The following is a 21,399-nucleotide window of genomic DNA, read 5'->3' as shown; positions in this document are numbered from 1 at the left end:
AAGCACATCTTTGTCGCAGTATTCACACATGTTGCTGCTTCAAGTGAAGTAGCCTACCTCTCCTAGTTGAGCGTGCGAGATCAAGTGCGCCTAGTATATGTGTGGTGTCAATGAAGTAGAGTAGGCTGTCTATGCATGGACAGAGAATCACGTGGAAGTTATCTTTCCAAAGAAATTAAATATGATTAGACTAAAGTGGCGCAGCGGTCTAAGGAACTGCATCGCAATGCTAGAGGCGTCACTAAAGACCCGAGTACAATCCTGGGCTGTAACACAACCGGCCATGATCGGGAGTCCCATAGGGAGGCGCACAATTGGCCCAGTGCCGTCCGAGTTAGGGAAGGGTTTGAACGGGCGTCTTTACTTGGATCATCGCGTTCTAGCGACTCCTTGTGGCTGGCTGGCCACCTGCAGGCTGACTTCGGTGAACAGGGTTTCCTCCGACACATTGGTGCTGCTTACTTCCAGGTAAAGCGGGCAAGTGTTAAGAAGCGCGGTTTGGCGGGTCATGTTTCGGAGGGCTCAGGACTCAACCTTCGCCTCCAGAGCCCGTTGGGGAGTTGCAGCAATGAGACAAGTTCGAAATTGGGGAGAAAAAGCCCAGCGGGTGTGGGCGGTTGGCGTAATAAAAGCTGTGTGTGCAGGCGGGAGCAGTTTGAATAAGTCAGTCCCGCACAGATCTCTACTTCTAGTTCAAAGCACATTGTGGTTTTTGACTCAACTGTCTGAAGTTGGAGCTGAACCAATCAGAAGAATTGGGTGCAGAGGAAAAATTTGTAGAGCTCCGGCCCACTCCCCCAGTAGTCGCAGTACTATTTTCCTCCCTCGAACTGGATGGCAGCTCTCCACTTCGTTCGTTGATACCACTGATGTTTGAGGAAGAAGGGTAGGGAAAATGAACAACGAAACTGTTTGCGAAGTACATTTTCCAAAATGGTATGTGTTAGTCAAGCGTACAAGCACTACTAGATATTTTTTCTCACCCATCTACACACAATAATACCCCATACTGACAAAATGAAAATGTGTTTTTAGACAATTGATCAAATGTATTCAAAATGAAATACATATCTAATTTATGTAAGTATTCACACCCCTTTAGCAGCTATTGCAGCTTTGAGTTTCTGGTTAAATCTAAGAGCTTTGCACACCTGGATTGTACAATAGTTGCACCTTCTTATGTTCTTGTTGAACATTGCTAGACAGCTAAGTCTTGCCATAGATTTTCAAGCCAATTGAAGTCAAAACTGTAACTAGGCCACTCAGGAACAGTCAAAGCTGTCTTGGTATGCGACTCCGGTGAATATTTGGCATTGTGTTTTAGGTTATTGTTCTACTGAAAGGTGAATTTGACTGTATCTGCTGGAAAGCAGACTGAAGCAGGTTTTCCTCTAGGATTTTGCCTGTGCTTAGCTCTATTCCATTTATTTTTATTTAAAAAAACAACTCCCTAGTCGTTGCCGATGATGAGCTTACCCGTAACAATGCAGCCACCACGATGCTTGAAAATATGGAGTGGTACTCCGTGATATGTTGGATTTGCCCCAAACATAACATTTTGTATTCAGGTAAAAAGAAATTGTGTGCATGTTTTGGAATATTTTTACTCTGTACAGGCTTCTTTCTCATTTAATTTAGTATGGTGGAGTAACTACAATGTTGATCATTCCTCAGTTTTCTCATATCACATCCATTAAACACTGTAAATGTTTTAAAGTCACCATTGGCCTCATGGTGAAATCCCTGAGCGGTATTCTTCCTCCCCGGCAACGGCGTTAGGAAGGACATCTGTATCTTTGGTGTGACTGGGTATATTGATACACCATCCAAAGTGCAATTAATAACTTCACCATGTTCAAAGGGATATTCAATGTGCTTTGGAAAACCTCCCTGGTCTTTGTGGTTGAATCTGTGTTTGAAATTCACTGCTTGACTAAGGGACCTTACAGATGGTTGTCGTGTGGGGTACAGAGATTATGTAGTCATTCAAAAATCATGTTAAACACTATTGCATACAGAGTGAATCCATGCAACTTCTAACTTGTTAGGAACAGTTTTACTCCTGAATGTATTTAGGCTTTCCTTAACAAAGGGGTTGAATACATATTGACTCAAGACATTTCAGCTTTACATTTTTTATTAATATTTTTTTTAAATCTGAAAACATAATTCCACAGACATTATGGGATGTTGTGTATAGGCCAGGGATGACAAATATCAGTTGAATCCATTCAAATCTCAGGCTGTAACTCAACAACATGTGTAAAAAGTCAAGGGATGTGAATACTTTCAGAAGCTACTGTAGCTACAGCGTTCAGTCAACTAAGCAAGAACACTTTCTTGCCCACACATACTTTGATCTCCGCAACGGTAGTAAGCACGAGCACATTGACCAACAAGGAAACGTGCGGTGTTGCAGTAGTTCAGTGCGTGTTGCTGCGTGGATGGATACAGACATGGCAGAGAAAGCTGTTCCGCGAATACTGTCCTTCACAGAAAGTTATGTTGGACTGTTAGAGTAGTAGGTGTATGTTATTGATATAGCTGTATGTCAACTGTAGGCTGCTAGTGATGTGATAGTCAGTTCACCAATGACAAAGGCATGTTGAATGAATGGTAGCCAATTATCAAGTGCCCTTAAGTCTATAGCCTACCATTCTTACTGAGGCAGTCTTCTGCCAACATCATTAGGCTTAAAAAGGTGCAGTGTGGGTATCACACACTCCGTCATGGGGTCCGCGAGGCTGGGGGTGCCGCTGAATTGGTACTCATAAAATTTCTTCAATGTTGGCATGTCTGCCCTCTAGTGTCTGGGAGGATATGTGACTGCTCCTGCTTTCTTTCTCCCCCTATCTGTCACTCTCGCTCTCTCAGGTCATCAGAACAAAGATTCTAGTGAGAGTCTAAACTACAATGGAGAAGAGAAAGAGGTGAGGAAGATGGACTGCGATTGTGTGTGAGTGAGAGAAGTGTGTTTGTTGCCAAAGTTGTTGTATGGGAGAGTGATGGCAACCTGTCTGCCTGTCCATCCATCTCATATCTCATGCCTATTTCTGTCCATCCCTCCGTCCTGTAGGCACGCAGCAGCAGAGACACAGGGAAGTCAGCGTCTAGTCTGGGTCTGGTGGACTTTGACCTGCTGAGGGTGATCGGACGGGGCAGCTATGCGAAGGTCCTGCTGGTCCGACTCAAGAAGACTGAGAGGATCTACGCCATGAAGGTCGTCAAGAAGGAGCTGGTCAACGACGATGAGGTAAACACACACAGACGGAGTGGCACGCACACACACACACACTCTGAAGAAACACACACACTTGGTCTGACACGTTGACAGGCGCTACCTGATCAATCATCTGTGCCATCCCTCCTCTGTCTGAGAGGCTGCTCTGTCCTGACCTTTTGTTACCTGTCTGTCAATAGAGATCTGTCAACACCACTCACTCACTCTTGTCACATCCACTCTTTCACTCTGTCTGTTCTCTTCAGATGGCTGCCTGGTTATGTCTGCTTATTTAGCTTTTCTAAGTGTGTGATATGATTTTAAGTCTACTGGATTTCCAAACGCATCCTGTGTGTGTTATTCTCTGGGTTGTAGGATATTGACTGGGTCCAGACAGAGAAGCACGTGTTTGAGCAGGCATCCAACCACCCATTCCTAGTTGGGCTACACTCCTGTTTCCAGACTGAGAGCAGACTGTTCTTTGTCATAGAGTATGTAAACGGAGGAGACCTGATGTTCCACATGCAGAGACAGAGGAAGCTACCTGAGGAACACGCCAGGTTTGAACAATGATGTCATAGCTACACTTGAGTTATGTTCACTAGGGTACGCAACAGAACTTTTTGCATTTGAAAATCCTGGTAGTCCCTTGTTTTAGCACATTTTCTTCTGTTTGGGGTCTAACGAACACGACCCTTAAATTCAACTGATGAAGAGCTTGGTGATTTAGTTGTGTAGCTCTCAGACAGTGATGTCTGTGTGTGTGAGTCTGACCGGTTCTTTTCCATCTCTCTCTCTGTCAGGTTTTACTCAGCAGAGATCAGCTTGGCGTTGAACTACCTCCACGAGAGAGGCATCATCTACAGAGACCTCAAACTGGACAACGTGCTGCTGGAGTCAGAGGGACACATCAAACTCACTGACTATGGCATGTGCAAGGTGAGTGTTTGGGGGGGGCTGTCCATGCGCATGCTTATGCCTGTGTGTTTCTGTCTGTGTGTCTTTTTTTGTGTTTGTGTGCTCGTGCGTGTTAATGCCATGTAAGCTCTGAAGTGTTTGTGTGTTAATGCCTCTACGCTGTGAGATGTGTGTGCTGACTGCTGTGCTCCCTGGGTACTGTAGGAGGGCTTGAGGCCAGGAGACACCACCAGTACATTCTGTGGAACCCCCAACTACATCGCCCCCGAGATACTAAGAGGAGAGGACTATGGTAAGACTGTCTGCTACAAATAATGCCCATTTGCTTCAGATTCAGAAGCAGAAGACGATTTATATTATTCACACGTCATTATAGATATCCATGCTCTTCCTCGTTTGCACACTACGAGAATGTTCTCTTATGTGTATTTATATTGAAATGTAAGGCAAATGCATTTGAATGACTTTCTGTCAATGTGTGGGTTCAGGTTTCAGTGTGGACTGGTGGGCGTTGGGGGTGCTGATGTTTGAGATGATGGCTGGACGGTCGCCCTTCGACATCGTAGGGAGCTCCGACAACCCAGACCAGAACACTGAAGACTACCTCTTCCAAGGTAACACACACACAATACTTCAAACTACCTCTTCCAAAGTATTTTTTATTTTATTTAACTAGGCACGTCAGTTAAGAACAAATTCTTACTTACAATGATGGCCTAACAAAAGGCAAAAGGCCTCCTGCGGGGATGGGGGCTGGGATTAAAAATAAATCAAATACAAATATAGGACAAAACACATCACGACAAGAGACAACACAACACTACATAAATAGAGACCTAATACAACAACATAGCATGACAACACAGCATGGTAGCAACACATGACCACAACATGGCAGCAGCACAACATGGTAGCAGCACAAAATGTGGTACAATCATTATTTTGCACAGACAACAGCACAAAGGGCAAGAAGGTAGAGACAACAATACATCACACAAAGCAACCCCAACTGTCAGTAAGTGTCCATGATTGAGTCTTTGAATGAAGAGATTGAGATAAAACTGTCCAGTTTGAGTGTTTGTTGCGGCTCGTTCCAGTCGTTAGCTGTAGCGAACTGAAAAGACTGGGGTGAAAGAGGAGCGATTACGATAGAGGAAACCAAGTCTAGATTTAACTTTAGTCTGCAGCTTTGATATGTGCTAAGAGAAGGACAGTGCACCGTCTAGCCGTACTCCCAAGTACCTGTATGAGGTGACTAGCTCTAAACCCTCAGAGGTAGTAATCACACCAGTGGGGAGAGGGGCATGAGACAGATCGAAGTAACACTCACACACATCTCTATATAACAGCTGACCTACTGGATGGCTGGGTCCTATTCTCTAGTACCCTACTCTCCAACGAGCTTGCACTTGTTCACTTCCTGAAAGTGCTCTAGGGTAATGTGTGTGTAAATATGACTTTGTTTCCTTGTTAGTTAGGTCCTAACTAAGTAACTGTTTCAATAAATAACAGTCTAATATCCTCTGTCTCCTCTCTGTAGTAATATTGGAAAAACAGATCAGGATTCCTCGGTCGTTGTCAGTCAAAGCTGCCAGCGTTCTCAAGGGCTTCCTCAACAAGGTAACTAACTACCAGACACAAAGTTCATTCCTAACAAGGTCATGTCACATTGCCCTCTGACCATGATGTAATGAACCTTTATTCTCCTTCTTTCCCTCCCTCCCTCTCTCCATCCTCCATCCCTCTCCTCGTCTGTCTCATATCGATGCTCTTGAACTCATTGTTTATCTATCCCTCTCTTTCTCCTTCCTCTCTCTCCCCACTCTTTCCCTCCTTCCCTGTCTCTCTCTTTTCCCAGGAACCTAAGGAGCGGCTAGGCTGTCATCCCCAGACAGGCTTTGCTGACATCATGGGTCATCCCTTCTTCCGAAACGTAGACTGGGACCTTGTGAGTCATTGTCTTCTATCTCTTCTCCCCTCTCGCTGCTCTCTCTTCTCTCTCTCTTTAATGCAACTCTGTCACTATCTCTCCTACTATATCTAGTGTTTAGGTGAGATAGAGCATCATGACCAATATATCAAATCTAATCAAATTTTATTTGTCACATACACATGGTTATCAGATGTTAATGCAAGTGTAGCGAAATGCTTGTTCCGACAATGCAGTAATAACCAACAAGTAATCTAACTAACAATTCCAAAACTACTGTCTTATACACACAAGTGTAGGGGGATAAAGAATATGTCCATAAAGATATATGAATGAGTGATGGTACAGAGCGGCATAGGCAAGATACAGTAGATGGTATCGAGTACAGTATATACATATGAGATGAGTATGTAAACAAAGTGGCATAGTTAAAGTGGCTAGTAATACATGTATTACATAAAGATGCAGTAGATGATATAGAGTACAGTATATACGTATACATATGAGATGAATAATGTAGGGTATGTAAACATTATCTTAGGTAGCATTGTTTAAAGTGGCTAGTGATATATTTTACATCATTTCCCATCAATTCCCATTATTAAAGTGGCTGGAGTTGAGTCAGTGTGTTGGCAGCAGCCACTCAATGTTAGTGGTGGCTGTTTAACAGTCTGATGGCCTTGAGATAGAAGCTGTGTTTCAGTCTCTCGGTCCCAGCTTTGATGCACCTGTACTGACCTCGCCTTCTGGATGATAGCGGGGTGAACAGGCAGTGGCTCGGGTGGTTGTTGTCCTTGATGATCTTTATGGCCTTCCTGTAACATCGGGTGGTGTAGGTGTCCTGGAGGGCAGTAGTTTGCCCCCGGTGATGCGTTGTGCAGACCTCACTACCCTCTGGAGAGCCTTACGGTTGTGGGCGGAGCAGTTGCCGTACCAGGCGGTGATACAGCCCGCCAGGATGCTCTCGATTGTGCATCTGTAGAAGTCTGTGAGTGCTTTTGGTGACCAGCCGAATTTCTTCAGCCTCCTGAGGTTGAAGAGGCGCTGCTGCGCCTTCTTCACGATGCTGTCTGTGTGGGTGGACCAATTCAGTTTGTCTGTGATGTGTATGCCGAGGAACTTAAAACTTGCTACGCTCTCCACTACTGTTCCATCGATGTGGATATAGAGATCATTGTTTTCAAACAAAGCAGCAGAAGCAGAATTCTCACCAATGAAAATGTACTTAAACACGAATGACGGACCGTGAGAAATCAATTCTCATATTGTCTTTCCACATAGTTTAAAAGAAAAGGTCATAGTTGAGGGCCAATTTGATTTAACCATGGCTGTATCGGTTCTCTAAGGGCAGGTTTTCCAGACCCAGATGAAGCCTATTCCTGGACTATAAAAGTCAGCACTAAGTGGCCAGTGTCACAGTGATTCTATTGTAATTAGAGGGTCACCACCAGAGAATTAAGAGCATTTGGCTAACCTCAATTTTCAAATTCAGAAACGTGTTATTGTCCTAATGCTGGGAAAATTTCAAAGGAATTGACTCCACCCTGACACAGACAGACAGGCTGGCCTCCAGACAGGCATCCAGGCCAGCTCAGGAGCAGCTTGACCTCTTTTCCCAGTAGGGTCTACCCTGTCTGCTGACTGGCTGTCTGAGCTGGCTCCCCCTCCGCTCAGTCTCACCTCACACGTAGCCTTGCCCTGCACTCTCCTCTACCTCCAGGGGGTGGTAGTGCTGGGTGAACACCCTGCAGGCTGCCTGTCTGTTTGTGTTCTGACTTAACAATGGAGTTTCCGCTGATCCACAGGCTGCCTCACAGCTTCAAAGGAGAGAGAGAGATTGGCTTTTGGTGCAATTATTTGTTAGCCACGTGAATATTTTTTCTGTGGTTTAAAATGGTTCTAAACTATTTTCAGGGGAATTTGTACGTTACTTCTTTGTAAATAAGGCTCATTTGGTTGTAACATGGTGCTTGCTGGACTAAGTCGCTTCATATACATTATTTTAAACAAGATTATCCAGCTGTGTAGTGCATTCGGAAAGTATTCAGACCCTTGACTTATTCTAAAACGAATTAAATGGGTTTCTTGTTTCTCATCGATCTACACACAATACCCCACATTGACAAAGCAAAAACAGGTTTTTAGAAATGTTTGCAAAAATATTAAATTGTAAAAACTGAAATATAACATTTACATAAGAATCCAGACCCTTTACTCAGTACTTTGTTGCAGTGATTACAACCTAGAGTCTTCTTGGGTATGACGCTACAAGCTTGGCACACCAGTATTTGGGGAATTTCTCCCCTTCTCTGCAGATCCTCTCAAGCTCTGTCAGGTTGGATGGGGAGTGTCACTACACAGCTATTTTCAGGTCTCTCCAAAGATATTATATCAGGGTTCACGTCCGGGCCACTCAAGAACATTCAGACATTTGTCCCGAAGCGTTGTCTTGGCTGTGTGCTCGTTGTCCTGTTGGAAGGTGAACTTTCGCCCCAGGCTGATGTCCTGTGTGCTCTAGAGCAGGTTTTCATCAAGGATTTCTCTGTACTTTGCTCCGTTCATCTTTCCCTCGATCCTGACTAGTCTCCCAGTCCCTGCCACTGAAGAACATCCCCACAGCATGATGTTGCCACCACCATGCTTCACTGTAGGGATGGTGCCAGGTTTCCTCCAGACGTGACGCTTGTCATTCAGGCCAAATAGTTCAATCTTGGTTTCATCAGAACAGAGCATCTTGTTTCTCATGGTCTGAGTGTCTTTAGGTGCCTTTTGGCAAACTCCAAGCGGGCTGTCATGCGCCTTTTATTTTAAAGGCCTGATTGATAGTGTTGCTGAGATGATTGTCCTTCTGGAAGGTTCTCCCATCTACACAGGAGCTCTGTCAGAATGACCATCGGGTTCTTGGTCACCTCCCTGACCAAGACCCTTCTCCCCCAATTGCTCAGTTTGGCCAGCTCTAGGATTGGTGGTACCAATCTTCCTCTATTTAAAAATGGAGGCCACTGTGTTCTTTGAGACTTTCAATGCTGCAGGCATTTTTTTCATAGCCTTCCCCAGATCTGTGCCTCGACACAATCCTGTCTCGGAGCTCTACGGACAATTCCTTCAACCTCCTGGCTTGGTTTTTGCTCTGACATGCACTGTCAAATGTGGGACCTTTATATAGACACGTGTGTACCTTTTGCAAATCATGTCCAATCAATTGAACTTACCATATGTGGACTCCAATCAAGTTGTAGAAACATCTCAAGGATGATCATTGGAAACAGGATGCATCTGAGCTCAATTTCGAGTCTCATAGCAAATGGTCTGAATACTTTTTTACATTTATTTATTTTTAATACCTTTGCAAAAATCTCTAAAAACCTGTTTTCGCTTTGTCATTATGGGGTATTGTGTGTAGATTATTTAATCCATTTAGAATAAGGCTGTAATGTAACAAAATGTGAAAAAAGTCAAGGAGTCAGAATACTTTCTCGAATGTACTGTGTGTCTCTTTGACCTCAATGCTGTGTGTCCTGTGACCTTGTTGCATTGTTGTTTCAGATGGAGCAGAAGCAGGTGGTTCCTCCATTCAAACCCAACATCTCAGGAGAGTTTGGACTAGACAACTTTGACGCCCAATTCACCAACGAGCCTATCCAGCTCACGCCTGATGATGAGTGAGTATCTGTCTGTCTCTGTATGCGTCCCAAATATACCTTTTATTTAACTAGGCAAGTCAGTTAAGAACAAATGGCACCATATATAGTGAACTGTACGGAACATAAAATGGAAACAAGCATGTAAAGTGTTGGTTTCATGAGCTGAAATAAGATCCTAGACATTTTTAGAATTTTGGGGCCAAATTTGTTTACTTCACTGTTGGTTAACATTTTTCCTTTGCTAAGATAATCCATCCACCTGACATATCAAGGCATATCAAGAAGCTGATTAAACAGCATGATCATTACACAGGTGCACCTTGTGCTGAGGACAATAAAAGGCCACTCTAAAATGTGTGGTTTTGTCACACAACACAATGCTACAGGGAGCTTGCAATTGGCAACCAGAGCTGTTGCCAGATAATGTAATGTTCATTTCTCTACCATAAGCCGCCTCAATGTCATTTTAGAGAATTTGGCAGGACGTCCAACCGGCCTCACAACCACAGACCACGTATAACCACACCAGGAACTCCACATCCAGCTTCAACACCTGCATGGTCGTCTGAGACCAGCCACCCGGACAGCTGATGAAACTGTGGGTTTGCACAACTGAAGAATTTCTGCACTAACTGTCAGAAACTGTCTCAGGGAAGCTCATCTGCATGCTTTATGGCCTCACCAGGGTCTTGACCTGACTGCAGTTTGGCATTGTAGCCACTTCAGTGGGCAAATGCTCACCTTCAATGGCCACTGGCATGCAGGAGAAGTGTGCTCTTCGCGTATGAATCCCGGTTTCAACTGTACCGGGCAGATGGCAGACATCGTATGTTGTCGTGTGGGCAAGTGGTTTGCTGATGTCAACGTTATGAATGTAGTGCCCCATGGTGGCGGTGGGGTTATGTTATGGGCAGATATAAGCGACAGACAATGAACACAATTGCATTTTAGAGATGGCAATTTGAATGCACAGAGTTACTGTGACGAGATCCTGAGGACCATTATCATGCCATTCATCCACCGCCATCACCTCATGTTTCATGATATTGCACGGCTCCATGTCACAACGATCTGTACACAATTCCTGGAAGCTGAAAATGTCCCAGTTCTTCTATGGCCTGCATACTCATCAGACATGTCACCCATTGAGCATGTTTGGGATGCTCTGGATCGACCTGTACGACACTGTTCCAGTTCCCACCGATGTCCAGCAACTTCGCACAGCCATTAAAGAGGAGTGGGACAACATTCCACATGCCACAATCAACAGCCTGCATGAGGCAAATGGTGGTCACATCACATACTGACTGGTTTTCTGATCCACGCCCCTAACTTTTTTTTTTTTAGATATATGTGTGTATTCCCAGTCATTTGAAATCCATAGATTAAGGACCAATGAGTTTGTCAATTGACAGATTTCCTTATGTGAACTTGTAACTCAGTTAAATCTGTGAAATTGTTGCGTTTATTTTTGTTCAGTGTAATTTTAACCAGGGCCCGTCGCTCTGTCTCCGTCCGTCCGTCATTCTTCATGGATCATTTAAATCAATGCTTTATGATGTCTGTTCAGTTTACTAGATTATTTAGTGGTGGTATGAGAAGCGATTTACTTACTGATCAATATCGTCATATGTCTCCCCTATAACTGTTTGTTTGTTTCCTGTCTGTTTTGCAGTGATGCAGTGAAGAAGATCGACCAGTCGGAGTTTGAAGGGTTTGAGTACATCAACCCTCTCCTGATGTCAGCTGAGGAGTGTGTGTGAGGATGCTGCACACCGCGTCTTCTTGACTCTGCATGGTTACCAGACAACCCAGCGACGGCGTCACCATCAAGTACCCTGCTGTTGGAGAGAGCCATCGGGACTCTCAGACATGAGATGCTAACTTGCCAAACCAATCTCCCATAGTGTGGACGCGTCCCATTTGGCACCCTATACCATACGTAGTGCATTAGAGAATAGGAGGCCATTTTGGACGGAAGCCACTCTGCCATTTATAACCACTAGTCCTTAAAATCTACCTTCTCTCTTTTAATTATTTTTGGATCATGTATCAAATCCACACTGATTTCCTCGTTGGAGCCTGTTCTCAGTAACCAATGAGGCTTGTAGGTGGTTGGGTACCTAGTTTACATGAGACAAAGGGGCGGGGAAAGAGGGACACAGACAGTCCACAGAGAACGAACTAACCCTCTTATTTTCTACTTGGTGATGTTTGATGGATATTTTATTTGTACATATTAAAAATCATTGAGGATGGATATATGTTTAGACCAGTGGTTCCCAACCAGACCTTTTTAGCTTTAAACCAGATTATCAGGGGGACATGGTTGAAAACAATTGAATGATTTACATCACCTACATGTATTATTAGCTTTGTTGCAGCACCATGTTTGTAGAGGAAGGAAGAACAAGACAACACTAGCCTTTAAAAAAAAAAAAACACTAATCTATATATTTTTCAATGAAATAGCTGTTCTCTATGTATGATGGCATTGTCGTAAAGTGTCACGTTGTCTTCAAGCCTGGTGTCCTGTCAGAACCACATAGGTTGGCCCACTATTGTTTGTTTACAGTAGTTGTCATGGCAACCTCCAGTACAGAGATGGTTACAGGATGTAGTGACTGACTGGAACCTCAGCAGCCAACCAACACTAACATAGATACTGACAAAGGGCAAATCTCAAATGCACCCTATGTCTCAAGTGCATTACAAATGTATTCTACACTACGAAAAGTGCACTATTAAGGGAATAGGGTGCCATTTTGGATGCAACCAAACTGTGAATAGAACAATTGACTGTGTGGAGAGAGGACAGGTAGGGCTGGAGCACTAGTTAAGTTTGGGGACTCCTATGGGTCCTGGTCAAAAGTAGCTCACTATATAAGGAATAGGGTGCCATTTGGGACAGACCCTATTAGTCTATGCAGATATAGACCATCCATGCAATCTATTGTTCACACAGGACCAACAAATATTTTCTAGAGAAGATGTTAATGATGTCTTGGTGGTACGTTGAAAAAGGTACAGTATATATACAGTAGGAAGACATGCTTTTCTAATCTTAGAAACTACGTATGACATTTTTTTTCTTTGTTCATTTGTACTATACAATGCCTTTCTGAAAGTCTTATTTCTGTTTTCACTTTTTCCCCCTACTGTTTTCTCCATTACAGTCTGATTCTGATTGCTACATTATACAAATGGACCATCACTGATTCTTGAACCATTTCTGACAACGATTTCTTGAGATTTTCTTATAATCTGAGAAATGACAAACACTATAAATACAACGCATATAAAAGCAAAATATTATATTCCCCAAATAGTTTATTTAAAAATTAATGTTGGCCTAAATGGCATCCTATTCCCTACTTACTTTTGACTGCACTATGTAGGGAATAGGGTGCCAATTTGTAACGCAGACCAATTCTTCTGTTGAGATGTCGCTGAAGAATTTAACTAAGGTTAAGAGTATAAAGTATGTGGCCCAAATGGCATCTATAGATCCTGGTCAAAAGTAGTGCACTACATGGAATAGTAGGGTGCCATTCGAATTACATCCGGAGTGTTTTTAGCGGGGCCGTGTTGTGATTGAAGGAATGAACACAATGTTTACCATGCTACTTTATATTGTCGTGTCTTTTTTGCTTTGTTACTTTTTTCAAATAGAATTTGCTGTAACTAATGATTGAGCACTACATTGGTAATTGGTAATATTGCTATTGGGTGAACCCTGTATGGAAACCCTTGGATGATGAATATGCGTGATTTCATCCAGAGGAACCTACTGAACTGAAACAAAAATAAACATTTTATTTCCCTTCGTCTGGCTATCTTCCCGTCTGTTCATCTTGCAATGAACCGGAGGGGTTTATAACAAATATGTATCAATAAGTTGGCTAGCTAATGTTGGTAAACATTAATTAGGATGTTGTTCAGGATTCTGTTTTGTTCAGTACTTGCTGCAGCTTGTCTTCCGTGGTCACGTGACGTTGCCACCCATTTGGCTCCGACAGCCACGGATAAGAAATCGCAACTCAAACTTTTATTTGAGAAGTCGAGCAAACACTATTGAAATACTCTCACTGCCATGGGAGCTCTTCTTTTCCCTACCCTCGCTCTCCTCTGCTCCGTCTCCTTTTCCCTCTTCACTCCCCTTGACTGTCCTCTCAACTCTCATCTACCCTCTCCTCCTTTGCAGTCTTTCCATCCTCTCTCCCTCTATTTTAACAGTTTGTTATTATACAGTATCAACAGTTTCATCAACACCCTTTGTCTACCAATCTAAAAAGTCTAGTTGAAAAATACACTACATGACAAAAGTAAGTGGACACCTGCTTGTCTACCATCTCACTCCAAAATCATGTGCATTGATATGGAGTTGGTCCCCACTTTGCTGCAACAGCAGCCTCCACTCTTCTGGGAAGGCTTTCCACTAGATGTTGGGACATTGCTACAGGGACTTGCTTCTATTCAGCCACGAGCATTAGTGAGGTCGGGCACTGTTGTGCAATTAGGCCTGGTTTGCAGTCGGCGTTCCAAGTCATCCCAAAGGTGTTTGATGGGGTTGAAGTCAGGCCTCTGGCAGGCCAGTCAAGTTCTTCCACAACGATCTCGACTAACCATTTCTGTATGGACCTTGCTTTGTGCACGGGGGCATTGTCATGCTGAAACAGGAAAGGGCCTTTCCCAAACTGTTGCCACAAAGTTGGAATGTCATTGTATGCTGTAGCATTAAGATTTCCCTTCACTGGAACTAGGGGCCTAGTCCGAAACATGAAAAACAGCCCCAGACCATTATTCCTCCTCCACCAAACTTTACAGTTGGCTCTATGTATTCGGCCAGGTAGCGTTCTTTTGACATCCGCCAAACACAGATTCATCCGTGGTACTGTCAGTACTCCAGAGAACGCATTTCCACTGCCCCAGGAGTCCAAAGCCGGCGAGCTTTACGCCACTCCAGCCAACGCTTGGCATTGCACATGGTGTGACCTTAGGCTTGTGTGTGGCTGCTCTGCCATGGAAACCCATTTCATGAAGCTCCTGACGAACAGTTCTTACTTTGCTTCCAGAGGCAGTTTGGAACTCAGTAGTGTGTGTGTTGCAACCCGAGGACAGATTGTTACGTTACGCGCTTCAGCACTCTGCAGTCCCGTTCTGTGAGCTTGTGTGGCCAACCACTTTGTGGCTGAGCCATTGTTGCTCCTAGACATTTCCACTTCACAATAACAGCACTTACAGTTGCCCGGGGAAGCTCTAGCAGGGCAGAAATATTACAAACTGACTTGTTGGAAAGGTGGCATCTTATGACGGTGCCACGTTGAAAGTCACTGAGCTCTTCAGTAAGGCCACCCATTGCTGCCAATGTTTGTCTATGGAGATCGCATGGCAGTGTGCTCAATTTTATACACCTGTCAGCAACGGGTGTGGCTGAAACGGCTGAATCCACTAATTTGAAATGATGTCCACATACTTTTGTGTATATATAGTGTATGTCAAACTGTGCAGGGGGTACTGCACTGTAAATTATATTTAATCCATGAAGGACATACAGGGAGGGATACATGCCTATTCCCACAATCCTGTTCTCCCAAGACTCCATGTTTGACATTGGTCCTGTGCCCTCTTCCTCACAGAAGGGGGGGTGGACTGGTCCCCCCCCCCAAGCTGCGTCGCTTGGAGGATCTGAAAAACATCCTGCTTTAATTGCTTGTCTTCTATTCTCCCCTGTTCCTAGAGGGATTTATTTCAGCAATAAAGGAATCTATCATACTGTTCTAGTACAACCCATTTAGTAAAACTTACATTCTGTTCCCTATATAGTGCACCATAGGGCTCTGGTCAAATGTATTGCACTATCTAGGGAATAGGGTGCCATTTGGGATGCACTGTATATGTACTTCAAGGTGATGCATACTACATGCTAAACACAGTCTAGGCAACACTGTTATAACCAATGGCACTCTTAATTCTATAACTCAGTTAAATCAGTGTATGTGATTAACCTTCTTTGTCAATGTATCAGCAATGAGTAATTCTCATCACATTCCCCACACCACATAGTGCTGTGAGATGCACAGCTTGGATTCAGTAATAGTGTGCTACTGCAGTAATTGTAATGATATAGTAACAGCATCTCATCTCAAGTAGAGTATTGTGAGTGTCATTCAATTTACTGACACGGCATCTGAAATGGTTATTAATATTGCCACTTTAGTTTAAACACCTACCAGGTGTACACTTTTCTTACGGCCAAGTAAACACAGTGCAGCTCTTTTCCAGATACATATTTCTCTTCCTCTCAAAACACAAGGATGAATAACCAAATCAGTTGATATTAAACCGCATCAAGACCAGGTGAGGTCCACAGGGAGTGGGGGTTAAAGGCGAAGACATGGGTTGAATTAATTTATGATTGACTATCGAGTCTGTAGTCTATTGATTGAATGTCCTTAGTTCATAAAGCACATGGGTATGAGAGCTGGGTAGCAAATTACAATATAATAGGTCATAGAGTGTATTGTTAGCCATTGATGTCTTCCCCATAGACACAGGTTTATCAATATCCTATATAGAATATATCCTGTAAAATTGTATTAATTGCAGGATTTGCTGTGATTAACCACATATTTGGTTGTAATTTCATTATACAAGATGCATTACAAGAATATTGACGTCTTGATTTTGCACATAGTAACGGTTAGCAAAATCTGGTAAATTGATAAAGCACATTGCTAGCGAATTTGTCCTGGAAGATAAAATTAACATTCGGTTGATATTTTATCTGAAATGCATGTGGTCCTTTTTTAAGCTGGATCTTTGTAGAATTTTGACCCAGAGTCGTACAGAATCGTGTGATTCTCTACTCTGAGTATTAACACTAGAAAAGCTGGTCATCTAGCGATCCAGTTCTGAGCCAATGCATTCTAACAGTTTAATAAATACATTTCACATATGCTATTCAGGGTTTAATACCGGTGAATATCTGCATGAAACTGACAGCTATAAACTCTCTGGCTTCATTCATACATTAGATCAGTCATCACAATGCTATAGCAGCCGACCATATTTAGCCTACACAACGTAAAGTCCCCAATAGAAAACATAAATTACTTAAATTACTTCTATAAATTGCATTGCTGACTATCGTGTGTAGACTAGGCTACAAGTGATCTCTCCACTCAGTTACTGAGGGCAATCTCTGTCCCACATGAACAAATCCCCAAACTGGCGTTGTGGTACTGGCGGCTACTCACTGTTCACAAAATGGCTGGTACACCCTGTCCACAAACACGATCGAGAAAATAGACATTTGCAACATTGTTCCATGGTGTTACTATAACAAAAGTGCAGGATTGACTAGTCAGATTCGCGGGGATTTGATCAATCGCTCCGCAATCCATGGTGCTGAATCTCCACTACTGAACCTATTTGCTTGTCTGTTTGTTTAGCGAAGATGTTCCTTGTGACCACAATAATCAGGTTGTCATAAAGTAAAAACAGCCACAACCTTCTGATTTTCCCATGACAGCCAGATACAAGAGGAGAGAAAGGGGCCAAAACGCTGGTTGACATATTTAAGTCAAAGCTAAAACGCAAGGGTCATCTGGAAATTCTGTCAAATTCTGGTCGAAAGGGACACACCCCCCCCAAAAATGTGAGGTAAAAATAAAACACTGAAAAAGGTGATGTCCATGGGCTTTTTAAGATAAAACATTGAAAATGTTTGTACAATTTCTCTGTTATACTAATCTTGAATGAGCCTTTGGCTGATCTGCGGGCAACGGTTTTCTGATAGGCTGAGCTGAGGTCACACAAACTCAATTTTAAAGTAAAACGTGACATCAGCAAGAGACCTGCTCAGACTGTCATCAGTTACACAGCCAAGATCATGGAAAACGGAAAGGGTGCCTATAAAGGTATAAAAAACACTTTCCACATTACCTCACTCAAAACTTCACATTTTTTGGTCAAACCGTAAAGTGCATTATCCTCATGATTCCTGTAAATGAAAGTGTCTGTCCAACCTCTGTGCCTGTGCCCTCGCTGGAGCCTGCTGCTGTGATGAGCGAGCCACTCTCCTCTCCCCACATGTGTCCGAGATAAATACGTGTTCTGATCATATAACATTTAAAAATGCAACACCGGGAAAAAATTGCAACTATTTTTTCAACCAAGATATTTGAAATGGAGCGGTGTGCGCGCTAAATGCTCACCGACCATTGCGACGGCATAGGCCTGTGTCTCATGTTTTTTTTAGGACATTACATTTACTGATGGATGAACACATGGCTACTAGCAGTGGGTATTCTATTTAGAGTTATCGATCTAGTTAATGTGTTTAGAGTTTCCGCTTCCTCAGGTGTTAAAACCCAAATTAATTAGCCTATGGCATTAGTTAGTGAACATTAAGATATATGCTGAGTCTATAAAACATTAAGAACACCTGCTCTTTCCTTGACATAGACTGACCAGGTGAATCCAGATGAAAGTTATACCTTATTGGTGTCACTTGTTAAATCCACTTCAATCAGTGTAGATAAAGGGGGGAGACATGTTAAAGAAGGATTTTTAAGCCTTGAGACAATTGAGACATGGATTGTGTATGTGTGCCATTCAGAGGATGAATGGGCAAGACAAAAGATTTGTGCCTTTGAACGGGGTATGGTAGTAGGTGCCAGGTGCACCGGTTTGTGTCAAGAACAGAAACGCTGCTGGGTTTTTCACGCTCAACAGTTTCCTGTGTGTATCAAGAAGGGTCCACCACCCAAAGGATATCCAGCTAACTTGACACAACTGTGGGAAGCATCGGAGTCAACATGGGCCAGCATCCCTGTGGAATGCCTTGTAGAGGCAGCATCCCTGTGGAACACCTTGTAGAGTCCATGCTCCAACAAATTGAGGCTGTTCTGAGGGAAAAAGTGAAATTATGGAGTTTTAATTAATGTCATATTTTGACATTAAACTATAGTCTAATTGTCAACCAGATTCATGGCAATAACTCGATTAGGTTGCACATCAAAATACATTGAATCATGCATTCCTGCTTGGACGTGTTAGATGAAACAACTTATTTCTTGAATTCCTTAGTGTAGTATATTTATTATACTTCTTAATAAAACACTGAATTACTTTATTATATGTAAAAGTGACTTTATAACTGTAAATGTTAGTGGCACCAGTCACACCAGGGGAAAATGTTGGTCTGGAGCCCTGTAATAGTAATTAACACTTAGGGAGACCGGCAGACAGAGAACAAGAAGAAGCACAGTGACAGCAGAGAAGATGCTGACTGAGACAGATAGACAGCACAACAGAGGCAAACAAAATGGCTAGAGCAGATGCCCAGTTATAGTGGTGAGTTGTATCTCCAGTGGTGTTTTTACATATTGTAGTGTTTTTTAAACACGAGCTGGTTAAAAAAGAGGGGGAGGAACATGTCTGGCCAGTCAAGTCACTGGTACAGAAATGGTTGAGAAACACTGTACTGTCAATGTTATGTGTCAGCACTACTGCCTGTGTCTAATTATGGTGTGGAGGGTCATGGTCATATGTGTGAGGGTGGGGTGTGTGTGTATGGCTGGGGGTGAGTTGGCGGCGCGTAGTGATGTGGGCTGGTGTGGATATAATGCCATACCCAATTCTTGTCCCAGTCCGCTCCTGCTAAAACAAATGTAATTTTCACTACAAACGATTATGACCACTCTAAAAAGGGGAGACTCTCACAAACACAAAGGCGTTCTCCGTTTTGCTCTACAGCCTCCACAAGTGTCACAGGACTCATCTGTGTCACACCCTGTTTCACCTGTCCTCGTGATTGTCTCCACCCCCTTCCCCATTATCCCCTGTGTATTTATACCTGTGTTCTCTGCCTGTCTGTTGCCAGTTAGTTTTGTTTGTCAAGTCAACCAGCGGTTTGTTTGTCAGCTCTTGCTCCACCCCACTATGGAAAAGGGAGACTATCAGGACCAAGATGGTGTTCTCCTCCCATACAAACAAATGGAAGTATAGAGGTTGTTAAATGTGTCTCTAAAATGTTTACATTTCCAGAGTTTTCTTATATCACCTAGATATAGGATAGACACTTCAAAACCTTATTTCTTATCATTCCATTTTTGACAGTCTTTTTTGCCTTTTATGAATGTGTTATTCCTTGCGTTTCTATGAGCTATAGTAGTGAAGGCCAAATTTAATATTTTATCAAATCATTTTTAAATACATTTTCTTGATACCTAAAGGGTCCTACAATTCAATGTCAAATAGCTAAATGATCCATGGTATGAACATCTTAAAACAATTCCATATGTTAGGTTAGTACCCACCCAATAAAGCATCCAATACTCATACCAATTAGAATAATCTAGTATGGGTGTGCAGTGTTTGCGTCTCATATGGCACCCTATTCCTTATATATAATCCCTACTTTTGACTATAGGATTTTAGGCAACAGTAGTAGCAGTAGCGATGCGTGGGTAAAATCACTTGGGAAGCCAAGCCAGATAACAAGTCATATTATAACCTATGTGTTGTGGTAATTGCATTGTTTGCTCTCTAACCTTTTCTTTCATATGCCTTGCCACTGTTATACAGTACTAAGGCTGAGACAATATGAAGACACAGTGGCAGAATAAATTCAATCACACCTTTGTTTCATCACAAAACCGGAGAGCAACATCTGTCCGGTGAAGTCCACAAAGCACATTGCATATAACAAACAGTTACATGACCTACATCATGGTCAAGCAAGTTAATGTTTTCGGACTAATAAACAACTATTGATGAAGAACCACAGTTCTTGCAAGTTGCAAAGAAAACGGAAGCTGCATCCACTATTGCAGCACCATTTCAACATCATCAAATCATCTATGCTTAGTCTTATACAATAACAGCGAAAATAAACCAGAAACTATTTAGTCCAATCAACGTAAGCTAAATATGATGTGGCTGTCCCATGTTTCTGATTTCTGTGTGTGTACGTTCGTGCTAGTAGAAAACACATGTTGACTCACCCTACTTGCAGAGAAAAGCCAATGCCATCCTCTCATGTTGACGAAACAGTCTATGACTGTCATACAATGCACACTTATTTTTTGTTGTCCTAGGCTACCTGGCTAAAATGCTTCCTCGCTAGCCTAACATCATTTCATGGGCAATGTTAGCTAGTTAACATTAGCCTTCTACATCTAGCTACATATTGAATTTACATCCACTCAGTCCAGGGACACAATGTACAGTTGAGGTTGGAAGTTTACATACACTTAGGTTGGAGTCATTAAAACTCGTTTTTCAACCACTCCACTAATTTCTTGTTAACAAACTATAGTTTTGGCAAGTCGGCTAGGACATCTACTTTGTGCATGACACAAGTAATTTTTCCAACAATTGTTTACAGACAGATTATTTCACTTATAATTCACTATATCACAATTCCAGTGGGTCAGAAGTTTACATACACTGAGTTGACTGTGCCTTTAAACAGCTTGGAAAATTCCAGAAAATGCTTTCTGATAGGCTAATTGACATAATTTGAGTCAATTGGAGGTGTACCTGTGGATGTATTTCAAGGCATACCTTCAAACTCAGTGCCTCTTTGCTTGACATCATGGGAAAATCAAAAGATATCAGCCAAGACCTCAGAAAAAAATGTGTAGACCTCCACAAATCTGGTTTATCATTGGGAGCAA

The 21,399-nt window shown here is 42.7% G+C and overlaps 1 protein-coding gene across 1 annotated transcript in view; it reads left to right on the top strand.

The window, feature by feature from the left end:
• Positions 1 to 13,538, top strand: part of LOC112226575 (protein kinase C, iota) — a 69,201-nt gene extending 55,663 nt beyond the window's left edge. The window contains exons 8-17 of the mRNA XM_024390981.2: positions 2,875 to 2,930; positions 3,077 to 3,253; positions 3,596 to 3,780; positions 4,024 to 4,159; positions 4,343 to 4,430; positions 4,627 to 4,752; positions 5,679 to 5,758; positions 5,997 to 6,086; positions 9,615 to 9,730; positions 11,388 to 13,538. Coding sequence (XP_024246749.2) covers positions 2,875 to 2,930; positions 3,077 to 3,253; positions 3,596 to 3,780; positions 4,024 to 4,159; positions 4,343 to 4,430; positions 4,627 to 4,752; positions 5,679 to 5,758; positions 5,997 to 6,086; positions 9,615 to 9,730; positions 11,388 to 11,475 — 1,142 coding nt within the window. The 3' untranslated portion in view covers positions 11,476 to 13,538. The remainder of the gene's footprint in view (positions 1 to 2,874; positions 2,931 to 3,076; positions 3,254 to 3,595; positions 3,781 to 4,023; positions 4,160 to 4,342; positions 4,431 to 4,626; positions 4,753 to 5,678; positions 5,759 to 5,996; positions 6,087 to 9,614; positions 9,731 to 11,387) is intronic.
• Positions 13,539 to 21,399: the final 7,861 nt, after the last annotated feature.

The sequence above is a fragment of the Oncorhynchus tshawytscha genome, linkage group LG28, assembly GCF_018296145.1.
Source record: "Oncorhynchus tshawytscha isolate Ot180627B linkage group LG28, Otsh_v2.0, whole genome shotgun sequence".
Lineage (NCBI taxonomy): Eukaryota > Metazoa > Chordata > Actinopteri > Salmoniformes > Salmonidae > Oncorhynchus > Oncorhynchus tshawytscha.
This window is presented reverse-complemented; position numbering and strand designations above follow the sequence as displayed.